Here is a 14,998-nt window from a genome sequence, read left to right as displayed (position 1 = left end):
GTGTGTTAATCTCAAAATATAATATTGCATGAATATTTACTGTGAATTTAATTTTATCTTTTAAAAAAGCAGATATATTTATAGACTTTTTACACTATATTACTAGGAAGGTCTTTTTGCAGTATGACTGGATTTTTTCAGCCTGTTTCCCACTCCCTCTTCAACTTTGAACAATATTTGGTTTAACTGGTCTGAAGAGAATTAGATCAACTATCAGAGAAATGGTTGTAACCTCAAGCAAATCTACTAGTAAAGTCTGAACTGTAAGAATATAGTTTCTTTTCTAAGGACAAGACACATCTTAGTATACCCTGTAAGTTACCCACTATAACCATGCTCTATTAATTCTAGTAATTTTTCACAAGATTCACTCTGTAGCTCACAATACACACAAGAGTACTGGAGAAAGACAATAGGAGAGGGGAAGGAGATAACATGACAAGGTACATCACTGTGCTAGTGAGGTGCATAATAAGATTTTTAAGCCTCTCTTTGAAGGCATATGTGTGGACCATTGCAGGAAGCAGGAAACTGGGACCTGAAGATCCATTGGTCTATCCTCAGCATGGCAGTTCTTACATTCCTATGGCATGTAATAGAGGGAAAAAGGAAGAATTCTTCAAAGGAAGAAAAGGAAACAAACGCTGCTCCATGTGTTGGCTTTGGGCTGGAGCATCAGGGAGAGACTTGGGTTCCAAGGGTGTGAAAGTTGAGACTGATGCATTTTGTCCCTTATCTCCAGGCCTCCTTTAAAAAGGTTTAGTTCAGAAGAAACTGCCCTTTTGGCCACAGGAGTGTGCTGAATTTCAACTATTTACACACAAGGAAGGAAAAAAGGCAGTTCAGGAGGAAGGATGCATGTGATTACCTTACGACCCCACTTGAACCGAACCTAATTTTTGCTATCTCGAGGATGGAGAACATGTCCCCGATGCTCAGGGTAGGATAGGTGAGGGGGAAGTCTGCTTTGATGCTTGGAGTACACTTCAAAAAGATAAGACATGTACATTTGAAAGTCAGCTAAATATAAAGCAATTCTTATATTTAAATGTATAAACAGTACTGCAACAAGCCTTGTGAAACAAAATCCTATTCAAATGATTGGGAAGTTAAAAATTTATTCAAAAAATGAATGGTGGTACACTAACAAATTAACACCACAAGGAAGTCACTAAAACATTAATGGCAAAGAAATCCTCAAAGTTGCTAGCATTCTTAATTCATCCTATCTTGCCTGATGCATGTTGTCTTCTATCATAGTCTCTATAAGCAAGAACATAATACAGCCCAATTACATTTTACACTAGGACTGAAATACTAGAACGTTGCTGTATCTGGCAGACAATTTTTTAGGATTTCATTGATGTTACTGTATTATATGTGTTCAAGTGTGTGGATGGGCATACATACGGAGATGTTAAATATTTAAAAAGCTACTAGTACATGAATACTAGAGGAATGCATTAACTACTAGAAAGTGCACCAAGCCTTCTTTAAGGCTGCAGAGCGTGGCAAAGGTTTTTATTTTATTATTTTTTTAAAAACATATCCGATGACCTTATACAGCCCATAAAGATATTAGCCTGCCAGCATAACTGAAGTACTGTTCCAAATCCAAGAATTGCAGCAGACCATGCTTCAGACAAAAAATTGCTGTGTGAGACGGTATAGACTCTGCAATGCAGAATCAGGATGTGCAGGATAAAATCAGAAGGAGCAATACAGCAGTAGGAATTAAATCTATTTGAGAGACAATAAATCTGCCAATTATTTTTAACCTATTATTACAAGTTATCACCTAACATTACTACAAATGAAAGAATAGAGCAAAAAAAAATTCTTCCTTTTTTTAAGCATTTGACTGCATGTCGTGAATAGGCCATTTCCTATGTATAGTTTTCCTTGGTTGCATGTGTCTCACACAACAGCAGGGGAGAGAACTGCCTATCTGACAATAGCATAATAAGAAAAACAAACTACTATTACTGAAAGTGACAGGAAAAATGGTTTTCAGTTTATTTACACATTTGAGAGAACCTTGCACATAAAACTCTTTCACTTCTGTTACTCAGCAGTACTTCCTATTCCCATGCACTAGCATGACATTACTCTAATGCAGTGCTCTGAAGGGAACTCACATACCCGCTCTTCCCTCCAAATACGGAGTTTGCCAGTAACAGCCGCAGAGTTGCTACAGTTTCTGGTTTTGGAACAGGATGGTGTCTCCTTTCCCCAGGACAGACTGGCAGAGCTGGTTGGTGAGCATCCACCACTCAACTCCTACACAAAGCTGAGGAGTGACTGAAACCTTGAGACCTGGAAGAAACCGATCCTTTTTTCTCCCAGATCTGTGCATGGACCTTGTGGGCAATACGAGAGTCATCCTGGCACTTTTCAATAGGTTACAGGGAGGAATTTGGACGTTGAGGCATAATGCTGACCAATGTTATTGCTGAAACAGCAGGGAAGGAGGCATGTGTCCAGAGCTAAGAAAGATAGGTGAGTGCCTTAACATTGTTTTATTATTCTTAAGATTGCCTAGTCTGCCCCCCTGAAATACACTCAAACATCAGCAGAAGAGAAGAAATTCCATTTTTAAAACATTTCAAAAGATTTTTTTTAAAAATTTTCAAAACAAAGGTTTCTGAAATTAGTTTAAAAATTTTACCTGACATTATCCCTTTAACTCATTCCTTAAATTGACAGTGTCCCTTTAGTCTTCTCCAAAAGCCTCTGTTGGGTGAAGTGAAGCATGAGCTGTTGAGACTTAGGAGAGAGCCAGTCACAGGGAGCATGAAGATTAGTTCTCAGCAATCTGACAGAGCAACGTGGTTCAAGACAAAGCCGCAGCAGAAATTGGGTTACCTGATCTAAAGTCATTCTTCTAGGCACCTGCAAACCTACACTGACTTGATGCAAATTGCATTCATACAACTGCAAAGGGGATAAAGACCCTAAGTCAGGCAAACCCCATTTGGAAGAATGTGAGAAGTTTATACTTCTGAAACCCACTGTTTCAGTCCCTTTGTAATTTCAAGACAACCAGCCATCACATTACATCAAGGCTGTCTTCACAACTAGAAAGGCTTTAATAATTCTCTCTAGATATTGGACATATAAAAATGTCTTACCAATTTCTCTTCTCTGAAAAGGTGCATCTCTGCCTTATCCTCCATTTGTGAGTTAAGGAGCTCCGCCTGCAAAATAGGCATTTGGTGCCTTTATAGGAGATGGTAGGGGCCCCTTGTCTTAGGCGTAGGGTGAAGCACTTCCCCTCTTGATTACCCTTGGTACAGCTGCTCCAGGCAGATAGAGCAATACTTTGCTCAGAGAGCAGAAACAGCCAGAAAACATGCAGGCTGTAAGGAACAGGGAGAAAAATGGAGAAAAGCAGGAAGAAGGTCCAGAGAAGAAAATATTTCTTCTTGGGCTCTTCACAAAGAATTAAAAAAAAAAAAAGCACAACACCAAAACTTTTGCCCTCTGACTGAAGCAGTAACAATTTATGAAATTTGGAGTCATGTTTTCCCAATCATTTTACTAAATTCCACAGAATAAAATTCTTCTTTTAAAATCTGTACATCTCCTTTTTGATTGGGTCATGCCTTGACAAGTAGGAAAGCCTGCCCACCAACTTCCTCCCAGAAGCTTCTGCGGCTTCAGGCAATACATATGGCAGCTCAACATGTCCTTTTTAAAGTAAAAAGAAAAAAAAGTAATCTTTTTCTAGAGAGTTTACCTTCTAAGAATTTAAAAAAAAAAAAAAAGTGTAAAAATATGGGGCCATTTCCTATTATGAAAAGCTGATTTCATTGGTCATTATAAACGGTAGCAACAAACATGTAAAATAAAAAAGGTGCTAAGTCTAAGTTTGAACATTATGCTGCATGGATAGTATTTACAATATTGATTTTTTCTTATTTGTCAAAGATTGATTCTGTAAACGATAGGAATATAAACTTGATGGAGCATGAAGGTTTATAATGTAATGTAAGAGCCAGTAATTAAAATTAACCAGTAACTGTTTTCTTTAGTTTTATACTTCACTGCTTCAAGCCCATTGGTTTTTAATCAACTTCATTATGGATAGCATCTTCACTTTCATCAATTAAACCTGTGAATTTTTTGAGGCCGAAGCATTTCACCTCTCTCATGAAGTACCTATGTCACAAAACAGTTAAATGGGAAATTATAAGGAAGTGTAATGAAAAAATAAGAAGGAAAATGAAACATATTTTAGTGTATAAACTTGAATAGTTTGTACTTTGCTACTATGAACAGTGATGTTGAAATGCCAGTACTGATCCTGGGGACCCAGCCTACCCCTTGCTCCTCTGGCTCATGAAGACGTACACTGGCCACTCCAATAGCACAAAGGGAAGATTCAATTACCGGTGGCTCAGCAGATGCAGGATGACAACTGAATGTTCTTTTGGTAGATTGACGGGGGGCTGGCATTGTTTACTCACAAGTCTGGATCTCAGTAAGAAAAATATCCAAATGGCTCTAGCCACCTGCTGTGTCCATCTGTGAAGCAAAGAGGGAAAAGTTTCCCCTGGAGTGGACAGCACAGGTGTTGCAGCTTTTGGCTGAGTTTCAACAGTCAGACACCAGAGCTATCAGACGAGCTTAATGTGGAGCTATATGGAGGTTTTGAAAGAGCACTTTAACAGCAAGCCACAGTAATGCACTGTGATGTGTTCTACCTGACCCTGCAGTCTGGGGGCTGTTAGGAATTGCGTGGTGCACATCGATGAATGTGACACAGATGCCTACTAGTTTTGTGGTGCTTGCTGTACATTTATGATTATTACACTGTTTATCACTGATCTTATTAGTTGTGTAAACGCATACAATCATGAGAAGGTGGGTGCTTTCAGTATCACCAGCCATTTTGCAGCATTTTCTGGGAACTAATGACGAATTATTTTCCAAACAAAGAGTAACAAAAACACTTCCAAAAAATCCTGTGCAAGTTAAAAGCAAATACATTAAAACCATAAGAAGTTTATGGAACAGAGCTTAATGAAGGGGAAGGAACATTCATGTCCATTTTAGCAATATAAACATCAACTGTGCCTCTCACAGGTCAGCGTATGTGAAGGTGTGGTTGTCCTTAATGGCCCCCGGTGGGGAGTGGTAGAATTACTGATGTGGCCCCTGATGCCACATGGAACGTAGAGAGGGCAGGTAGGCAGGTGCTACATTGCATTTCTCCACAGACTGCAAAGGGAAGCAACCTCAGGATTGTTGAGCCTATAGATCCACAAGAGCATGCTGCATCTGTGTTTGTGGCCCAAAAAGCCCCATTAAATCTTTGGGCATCTCCCTGGGACTTCTGGGCCTGGCGCCTGTCTGGTCTCTCCTTCTCTATAGGCCAGGGGTCTCAAACATGCGGCCCGTGGAGTTCTTTGTTGCAGCCCGCCAAGCTCCCCGCTATTCCCCCGCCCCCAGTTACTTCCTGTGGCCGCTATGCTCCCCTCACCCCGGCCCCTCCCCGCTCCTCTGCCTACCTCCAGGTTCTTCCTACCACCGAATTGTTTGGCGGTGCTTAGCACTTTCCAGGGGAAGAGGGGAGGAGCGGGAAGCCATGCACTCAGGGGAGGCGGGGAGAAGAGGCGGGGATTTGTGGAAGGGGATGGAATGAGGGCGGGGCTTAAACAGAAGTAATTCTAAAACTAAGTGAGGGTTTTGTCCTTTGAGTGAGGTGCATTACTGAGAGTGTATATATTTTATTAAAACCGCTTGGAAATAACTTAGTCGAAAAAAAGAACACTCATGGAAGAAGAGAGTTTTCCAAGACAAATGGGAGAATTTATATTTTTTCCACAGAGGTAAAAGATAAAAATTCAATGCCTTATTTGTCAGCAAATGATTGCTGTTCCCAAGGAGTATAATGTGCGTCAGCACTACGACACAATGCACCATGAAAAATATGATGCATTCACTGGAAAAATCCGAGAGGAAAAAGTTCGGCAACTTAAAGCAGCATTTGCTAAGCAAAGAAATTTCTTTTTGGAGATTAACAAGTCTAATGAAGATTCAATAAGAGCAAGTTTTGTAATACGTGAAATGATAGCTAAATCATCGTGACCTTTTACAGAAGGCTTATTCATAAAAGAATGTCTTGCGAAGGCCAGCGAAATTTTATGTCCCGATAGGTAGAAAGGTTTTGAAGGCATAAGGTTGTCTGCCAGTACAGTTGCCTGCAGGATAACTGATTTAGCAGATAATGTGCAAAAATAATGGATTCAAAATGGCAAAAAAGACTTTGAAGCATTGTCAATTGCTCTTGATGAGAGTACAGATGTATCAGATACCGCACACTGTGCGGTGTTCATTAGAGGTGTGGATTGCAATTGGAATATAACTGAAGAATTGCTTGACTTAATGCCACTGAAGGGTACCACAATGGGACGTGACATATTTCAAGGACTGGAAGAGTGCACTGAAAGAGCTGTGCTGCCATGGAACAAACTCGTATCTTTGGCTATGGTCGGTGCACCATCTAGGTGCTCTGAAAACATTGGTGTGGTTGGATTATTGAAGACCAAAACTGAACAGCCTCAATATACCAGGAATTAGCTTCACCAGTATACATTGCATTTTGCACCAAGAAGCCCTGCGTAGTGAAAGTCTACAAATGAAGGAAGTTATGGATGTAGTTGTCAAAACCATTAATTTTATACATGCACGAGGGCTGAATCACAGACAGTTCACTTCTTTTTTAGCAAGTATGGACAGCGAATATGGGGCACTTCTGTATCACACTCAAGTTAGATGGCTGAATCGTGGAAATGTTTTGAAGTGTTTTTTTACACTTAGAGAGGAGATGGATTCCTTCACGAAAATGAAAAACAAGGAGGTTCCACAGCTTGCTGATTCCACTTTTATCTGCAACCTTACTTTTCTAACAGATGTAACTTATCACCTGAATGCACTGAACTTGAAGCTTCAGGGTAGAAAACAGGTGATAACACTGTCATACGTCTGTGTTAAGTCCTTCAAAGTCAAAGTCTGAATTTTCCTTAGGAAAAGTTGAACCCAAATCCTTGGAAGCATATGCAGATATCATTTCTAGCTTACACGAACAGTTTGATGTGCAGTTTAAAGATTTCAAGACACTTGAACCACATTTTCAACTTTTTTCCCCACACCCTTTGCTGTGGAAATGGATAATGTTGCAGAGGAAATGCAGATGGAGTTAGTGGAGCTTCAGTGTGATACCATTTTGAAGCAGAAGTATACAGATGTTGGAATTCCAGAATTCTACCTGTTTCTTTCGCAAGAAAGATTTCCCATGTTATTCTCTGCTTCCGCAAGGATAATGGCAATGTTTGGAAGTAAATATATCATATATGTATGAACAGTTTTTCCTGTTCCATGAAGATTAACAAATCTGTGTTAAGGTCAAGGCTCACTGATTAACATCTGAAAGCAACACTGAGACAGGTTTGATAGGACTGAGACAAAACCAAATATTGATGCAAAACGCTGCCAGCTAAGTGGCCAAAAATGAAATGACGGTCAAAATTAGCATTGACTTTTTGGATTACAGTTTTTAAAAAGTTAATAAATTGACTTTTAATAGCATATTACTTTTTTTTCCCCCATTTTTGACTATACTTTTGTACCGTTGTATGAAAAGATTTCAGTGATTCAGCCCTCGGGCCAATGTACGAATCCTCATGTGGCCCTCATGGTGATTTGAGTTTGAGATCCCTGCTACAGACAGTCTGCCATACTCATCCTCCAGGCCCTCTGTTCATGATCTGATGCAGCACTGGCTTGCATGATCTTGCTGAACACATCATCCCAAATTCTCTTTCTCTTCCTTATCTGGCTCAAGCATTATGCAGGTGTGGAGGAGGAACCTCTCAAGGCTGCAATGGCAGCAGCTACAGACAAAACAGAGGTACCATTGTCAGTATACTCACAATGGAAAGCAAAGTTAAAATTCAGAACTCCCTTCCCTTGCTCCCCGAAAGTTTTAAGCAATACATGCTTACTGACACTTTTGCTTCAGAGAGCTTGTGCACAATACCATTCTCAGCTCCAGCCATGGTGTGTATGGCCTGCCAAGGGTGAGAGAAATGAAGAAGGGATTGCTCAGTTGCATGAAACTACGTGTGATGGGCAATGGCACTGAAAATTGGCACCATTTTCCACAGGCAGTGGTGATTTCAGCAGATCTCACTCCTGAGGGTAACACAAAGGCACAAAGAGCACAGCTGCTGTTGGCAACCCGAAGCCACCTGGAGTTGTCCACCGCTAGCTTGTTTACTGCAATGGAGACTGCCAAGATTGTTGCCGACTGGTGTGGGAAACTATCCTACCATGAAGTAAATAAAGTAAATAAGGCTGCCATCCCTAAAAAACTTTGGGAGAGGATTGCTGAGCACCTCCAGGAAAATTTCATTGAGAGCTCTCAAGAGGATTCAAGGGACATCTCTGTGAATATAAACAAACTGCTCTGCGCAGCCCCCCTACCTAACTCTACAGTGGAATGAAAAGCATATAAACTCTACTTTTCTTTGTTGTACCAATACTTCTTCTAGTACAAGTAAATTAATGAAAATCAATAGTTGTGTCCTGTTAAGCTAGGAGCACCATAACTGTAATGGAAAATAAATGGACACACTTACCCAAGGTTCTTTCCTCTGCATTGGGCTTGCATGTGCTCAACTCCTGAAATTGACTGAGCTGTGCTGGAGTCCCAAAAAGCTCATGGCATAGTTGGACCCCTCAGTTGCATGTCCTCCATTCTCCTCCACCTTCCCCTCATCCTTGCTGTTCATGCCCGGGGCCTGTGCCTCAGGATCCTTGGAGATATCCACGGTGGTGGTTGGGTCTCCACCAAGTATGGCATGCAGCTCTTTGTAAAAAGTGGCAGGTCTGCAGCTCGGCATCAGATTAATTGTTTGCCTCCCAGGCCTTCTGCTATGCCTGCCACAGTTCCTTCGCTTTCACACAGTGCTGCTGCTGATCCCTGTTGTACCTCTTCTCCTGAATCACCTGTGAAATCTGCAGATGTCCACATTTCTATGGCTGATCTATAGCTGTGCTTTCACAGCCTCTTCTCCCCACAGGCCCAGGAAATCCACTATCTCCTGTCTACTCCAGGCTGCAGTTTGTCTGGAGCATGCAGCCAACATGGCCAGCTAGGCAGTTGCACACAAGAATGGAGAGCTGCTAGGTGTTCTCGCCAAGTTGGACAATCAGGAAATGGCATTTCAAAAATTTGCAGGACTTGGGGCGTGGGGTCAGTGAGCCTTCTGGTCTCCAAGACCCCAGGACAGGAGTTCACAACTGTGACCCGAGCAGTCAGTGTCAGGCATTGTGGGATAGCTGCTGGAGGACTGTTAGATTTGACACAGGTAGCACAGTATCTACGTTTGCGCTGCGTCAACCTCAAACACATCGACCATGGCTCAGTGCTGCTTGGGGAGGTGGTGTTACTATGCTGGCATTGAGGAGAGTTTACATTGGTGGGAAACAAATTTAAGTATAGATACATGCACAACTAGATTGATGCACAGAGGCTTGTGTAGACCAGGCCTGAGCTAAAAATGGGACAGATAGTTAAGCATAAGGGGTAACATGTTATAGGAGGTAATTTGAAATGGGGTGGATAATAAGGGTTAGATTGTTATGTAAAAGGAGTTTGAAGTGGGCCATTACGGGTTAGCAGGCAGGTGCGTTACAGATGGTTGTAATAAGCCATGAAACCAGTGTCCCTGTTGAATCCATGTTTTTTAGTGTCTAGCAGCATTATTTACAATTTCTTTCCCCAGGCCTGAAAAACCACCCTGTGTATTTCAGCAGCTTGTACCTTCCACCAACGGAAATTGGCCCATTAAAAGGTATTACCTCACCTACCTCGTCTCTCTGATAAAAGTTAGGAGACATTTTAAAATTAAGGTGAATTATCCAATTTATCACTACCTTGTCATCCTCTATGTCCTGCACATCACTGAGAACAGTGTTTGCTGTGAAATGCTATTTCGTAAATTCAGAACATAGGTTTTTTTTAAATTAGTGATACTCAGAATAAATAGTCTCTCCCCTTGAAGAGATGTCAATATAAAAATCTTAAAAGCAAATTTCCTTATATCACAAAAACACCTAATTTTAATAAAATTGAAGACTAAACAGCATAGGGAGCTTTTTTTAAAATTTTGCAGTCCTGTCAACATGGAAAAAGAATTAACTGGACATCAATTTTATTTTCAGGTTCTCATGTACTTGCATTTAGAATGGCCATAGCGTGTCAGACCAATGGTCCATCTAGCCCAGTATCCTATCTTCCAGATGCTTCAGAGGAAACATACAGAACAGGCAATCATGCAGTGATCTATCCTGTGTCATCCACTCCCAGCTTCTGGCAATCAGATGCTAGGGATACTCAGAGCATGGGGTTCCATCCATGACCATCTTGGCTAATAACCACTGATGGACTTATCCTTCATGAACCTACCTAATTCTTTTTTTGAACTCCATTAAAAATCTAGGATGCAAATACAGCAAGGGAGTATTTGTTTAAAATTTTCTAAGGCAGGGGATGGAACATTTCTACTCATCTTAAATTTAATAAAAAGAAACAACTTAATTTTGCATAAATGTGGGAGCTCATTTAACCAACAACATGTCCACTGAATATGTAAGATTTTAGAAGTTATTTAAGGTCGGTCTTCCTATATCATAGTTCATAATATCTCAGACTGGATTGTTATATTAGTCTGAACACAACAATAATCAGGGACTTAAATTCTAACCCAATCTTTGATAGACTATACAACCTTCAGCAAGTCACTGAATCTTGCTACCTCACTTTCCATGGTCTGTAAAACAGAGATCATACTGACCTGAAAGTTGCTACAAGGATTTAATGTTTGTAAGTGGCTGTGGCAAGACGGCTGATGTTAGTATGGTGGATCCTGCACTTTTCTTGGCAGGGGTGCTAAGACGCCACTCCTTACCCCTGCTTTTGGGCTGCCGAGGTCCCCGCTAGTGGCCCAGGAAGGTGGTAGAGGAGGGACACAGGGGAGGAGTCTGGGTTTGCTCCTCACTTTGAGGCCCAGCACCTCTCAACCCCTGCGGGTTCTTACCCTCTTCCTCCTTGGTGGGGAACCTTCGGTCCTTAGATGCTGGGAGAAGGAGTATCCCTTACTTTGGTTCTTTGGTCTTTCAAATCTTACAACACACCTCCAAGCTCCAGTCCTCTCTCCTTCCTCCTCCTCCCCCCTGACTGCCTGAAGCAGGGGGGTTTATTAGATTCCTGACAGGGCCTTGATTGACTACAGGTGCTCCAATTAACCTGTAGCAACCCTTCCTAGTCTACAGGGAACCACACCTTAATTAGCCTAGGGCTTATATATTTCCCCTCTACCACTGCTCCCTGGCCCTCCTGTACCACATATTCTGCCCCCCCCCCCCCCCCCGACACCACAGGGTTGGACTACTTGAGACAAGAGACATGTTGTCAGGACAGGCTGTCCACGTTGCCATGTTGGCTTCCAGCTCTATGCTGTATCCAGAAGTGGAAAGTTTGTCAGGATAGAAGCCATCTAGTCACTCATGCATTCCTCTCCTTGTTTGTGTGCATCCATTGGAGTGGGGTGTGGTCTGTCACAAGGGTGAACCGCCACCCAAGCGGATAGTATCATAGAATTTCTGTGGTCCATTTAACTGCTAGGCATTCCTTTTCTACTATGGCGTACCATTGCTCCCTGGGCAGGAGCTTTCAGCGAAGGTAAAGGATTGAGTGCTCCTCATCCCCCGCCATCTGTGAAAGGATGGCCCCTAGTCCTACCTCCGAGGCATCTGTTTGTAGGATGAATTCCTTTTTGAAATCTGGGGCTATGAGCACTGGATGGCTGCAGAGGGCTGTCCTTAGGTCTGTGAAAGCTTCTTCTGCTGCTTCGGTCCACTTAACTATCTCCGGGCTCCGAGCTCTTATCAGGTCCGTCAGAGGCGCTGCCTTTGTGGCGAAGTGAGGGATGAACCAGCAATAGTACCCCACTATCCCTAAGAATGTGCCGACTTGCTTCTTGCGGATCAGGCAGGGCCATTCCTGTATTGCCTTCACTTTGTTTCACTGGGGCTTCACCAGGCCCCTTCCGACTACATACCCGAGGTATCTGGCCTTGGCTAACGCCATTGCACATTTGGATGGGTTAGCAGTGAGGCCAGCCTGTCTAAGAGCATCTAGTACCACTTCCACTTTTCCCAGGTGCGTCTCCCAGTCAGGGCTATGGATTACCACATCTAAATAGTCAGCAGCATACTTGGCATGGGGTCGAAGTAATCTGTCCATCAATTGTTAGAAAGTCACGGGGGCCCCATGGAGCCCAAAAGAGAGGACAGTATATTGGAAACGGACGTCGGGAGTAGAGAAAGCGGTTTGTTTCCTTGGCGTCCTCATCCAGGGGGGATCTGCCAGTAACCTTTTGTCAAGTCCAAGGTGGTCAATTATCGGGCCTTGCCTAACTGATCCACCAGCTCATCAATACGTGGTATTGGGTAGGCATCGAATTGAGAGACCTTGTTTAACTTTCGGAAGTCATTACAAAATCTCAGGCTGCCATCAAGCTTGGGGACCAAGACAATAGGGCTGGACCACTGGCTGTGTGATTCCTCAATCACCCAAGTTCCAGCGTCTTCCTTACTTCTGTCGTAATTTCTTCTCTTTTTGCCTCTGGTATGTGATATGGTTTTATCGTCACCCTTGCTCCGGGACAGGTGACGATGTGGTGTTGGATCAGTGTCGTATGGCCTGGTTGTGTGGAGAATACGTCTGGGTTCCGCTGGATCATATCGACAACCTCTGTTCATTGTTCTGGGGGCTAATTTGGCGGATATCTTTACCTGCCCTTGTGGGCCATCTGCCTAGGATGGAGCCGGCAGGACAACCAGGTACATCTCCCGATCAAGCCAGGGTTTCAGTAAGTTGACGTGGTATATCTGCTCTGACCTTCGGCGGTCTGGCTGCTTCACCTTATAATTCACCTTCCCAACAGCTTGCATGATCTCATAGGGTCCATGCCAACTGGCCAGGAGCTTACTTTCTGTGATTGGTACCAGAACCAGCACCTGTTCTCCTGGTTGAAATTTCCATGTTTTTGCCCAATGATTGTAGTAGGTTCTTTGGGCCTCTTGTCCTTTCTCCAAATGCTCTCATACTATGGGGGTCACTTGAGCTATTCGTTCTCTCATGTAGGCTACATGTGCAAAGACGTTCTTCCATGGGTTGGGTTGTTCCTCTCATTCCTCCTTCGCCATGTCTAATATGCCACATGGGTGGCATCCATACAGTAGCTCGAAGGGGGAGAATCCAGTAGATACTTGGGGAAGTTCTCATATTGCAAACATCAGGTATGGGAGGAGGGTATCCCAGTCTTTTCCACTTTGGCCCACCACCTTTTGGATCATGCTCTTGAGAGTTTGGTTAAATCGCTCAACCAGACCATCTGTTTGGGGATGGTAGACTAAGGTCCGCAAGGCTCAGATGCGGAGCAGGGTACATAAGTCTTTCATTATTCTCGACATGAAGGGAGTCCCTTGGTCAGGATCTCTTTAGGGATGCCTACCCTAGCAAAAACTTGCACCAGTTCTTTTGCGAGTGCCTTGGACGTGTGGTTTCCTAAAGGAATGGCTTCGGGGTACCGTGTAGCGTAATGCAGGATGACAAGTATGCTTCAGTGGTACGAGGCTATTCTTTCTAGTGGGCCCACTAGATCCATTGCTATGCTTTCAAAAGGAACTTCAATTATAGGCAAGGATACCAGTGGGGCCCTTAACTGAGGTCAGGGGCTATGCCACTGACTCTCTGGGCAGGAGGTGCAATAGCGCTGGACTTCTGCCCATACCCATGGCCAGTAGAACCTACTTAGGACTCTATCCAGGGTCTTGTCTGCTCCTAAGCGTCCACCAAACAGATGACTATGAGCTAACTCTAATACCGCCCTTGTGTGCTTCCTTGGCACCAAGAGCTGTTCTACTACTCCCCCCCCCCATATTGGTACTAGCCAGTACAACAGATCCTGCTTGATTATATAGTGTGGCCCTGGGCCTTTAGTTTTCCCTTCTACTAGCACGCCATTCACCTTTACTACCTCCTCCCTCAAGTTCACATATAGTGAGTCATCAGCTTCGTCCTGCCCAAAATATTTGCATGTGGGACCGATCTGGCCTGATTCTATTGGATTGGGCTCCCCTCCTTCTCTTGGGGGTGCTTCCGCTCATGCTGGGGGCCATCTCTGGGTCTCCACGGGGCCTCCTTCCAACCAGGGCAGCTCTTTGGTTTGCCACCAAAATCCTGGTTCTTAATCTTTTGCCTGCCCTCCTTTCCCAGTCTGGATTTCCGAGACTTCCCGGGGGGTGAAAATACCTCTGGGGAAAACCCAGCAAAAATTGTGGTAGGGCCATCCATAGGCGCCTTGAACTCTGCTTGTGGTTTACTTCCCTCCCCTAACTTGATGGGGAGGTGGGGAAGAGTAGGCTCTCAAACCCAGGAAAGTCCCTGTCAATTAAGACTGAGTAGGGAGGCTTACGGACCACCCTTGCAGTCATCTTAGTAGTGTTTCCCTGGATCTCAATCCATATTGGAATTGTGGGGTAGAAATTTACTGTGCCGTGGACACACGTCACTCCGGTGCTCTTGGCCTGGCTCAGTTGGTTTTGGCCCACTAATTTCCCTGAGACCAATGTGACAGCACTCCCAGAGTCCACCAAAGCTATGGTCTGGATGCTGTTCATCTTTACTGGTCTGGTGTAAAGATGTGGGGCCTTTGTGACCCCCACCAGGCTGATTAGGCCACACTGGTCCCCGGGATCCCCCAGATTGCACTGCATGGACTCCTCCCTGTTGGGGCACTGGGCTGCTATATGCCCCAATTCCCCACACCTCATAACAGCGATCTCATATCCCGAAAGTTGCCCTCTGTCTTGAGCACTCTAACGTGCTTCCTCAGCCCTCTCCCCCCAGACTCCTAGGTTC

At 43.7% G+C, this 14,998-nt stretch overlaps 1 protein-coding gene across 10 annotated transcripts in view; it reads right to left on the bottom strand.

Moving 5' to 3' along the window:
• ESCO1 (establishment of sister chromatid cohesion N-acetyltransferase 1) overlaps window positions 1–14,998 on the bottom strand; it is a 65,884-nt gene that overhangs the window by 34,098 nt on the left and 16,788 nt on the right. For 2 of the 10 annotated variants that reach the window (XM_073331420.2, XM_073331421.2), the window contains exon 5: window positions 869–984. The exons of the other annotated variants lie outside the window; for them this stretch is intronic. In XM_073331420.2, the coding sequence (XP_073187521.2) occupies window positions 869–984 (116 nt within the window). The remainder of the gene's footprint in view (window positions 1–868; window positions 985–14,998) is intronic. 10 annotated transcript variants of the gene reach the window in all.

Source organism: Lepidochelys kempii, chromosome 2, assembly GCF_965140285.1.
Source record: "Lepidochelys kempii isolate rLepKem1 chromosome 2, rLepKem1.hap1, whole genome shotgun sequence".
In the NCBI taxonomy this organism is placed as follows: Eukaryota; Metazoa; Chordata; order Testudines; family Cheloniidae; genus Lepidochelys; species Lepidochelys kempii.
The sequence above is the reverse complement of the archived record's forward strand: the minus strand, read 5'-3'. Positions and strand labels throughout refer to the sequence as shown.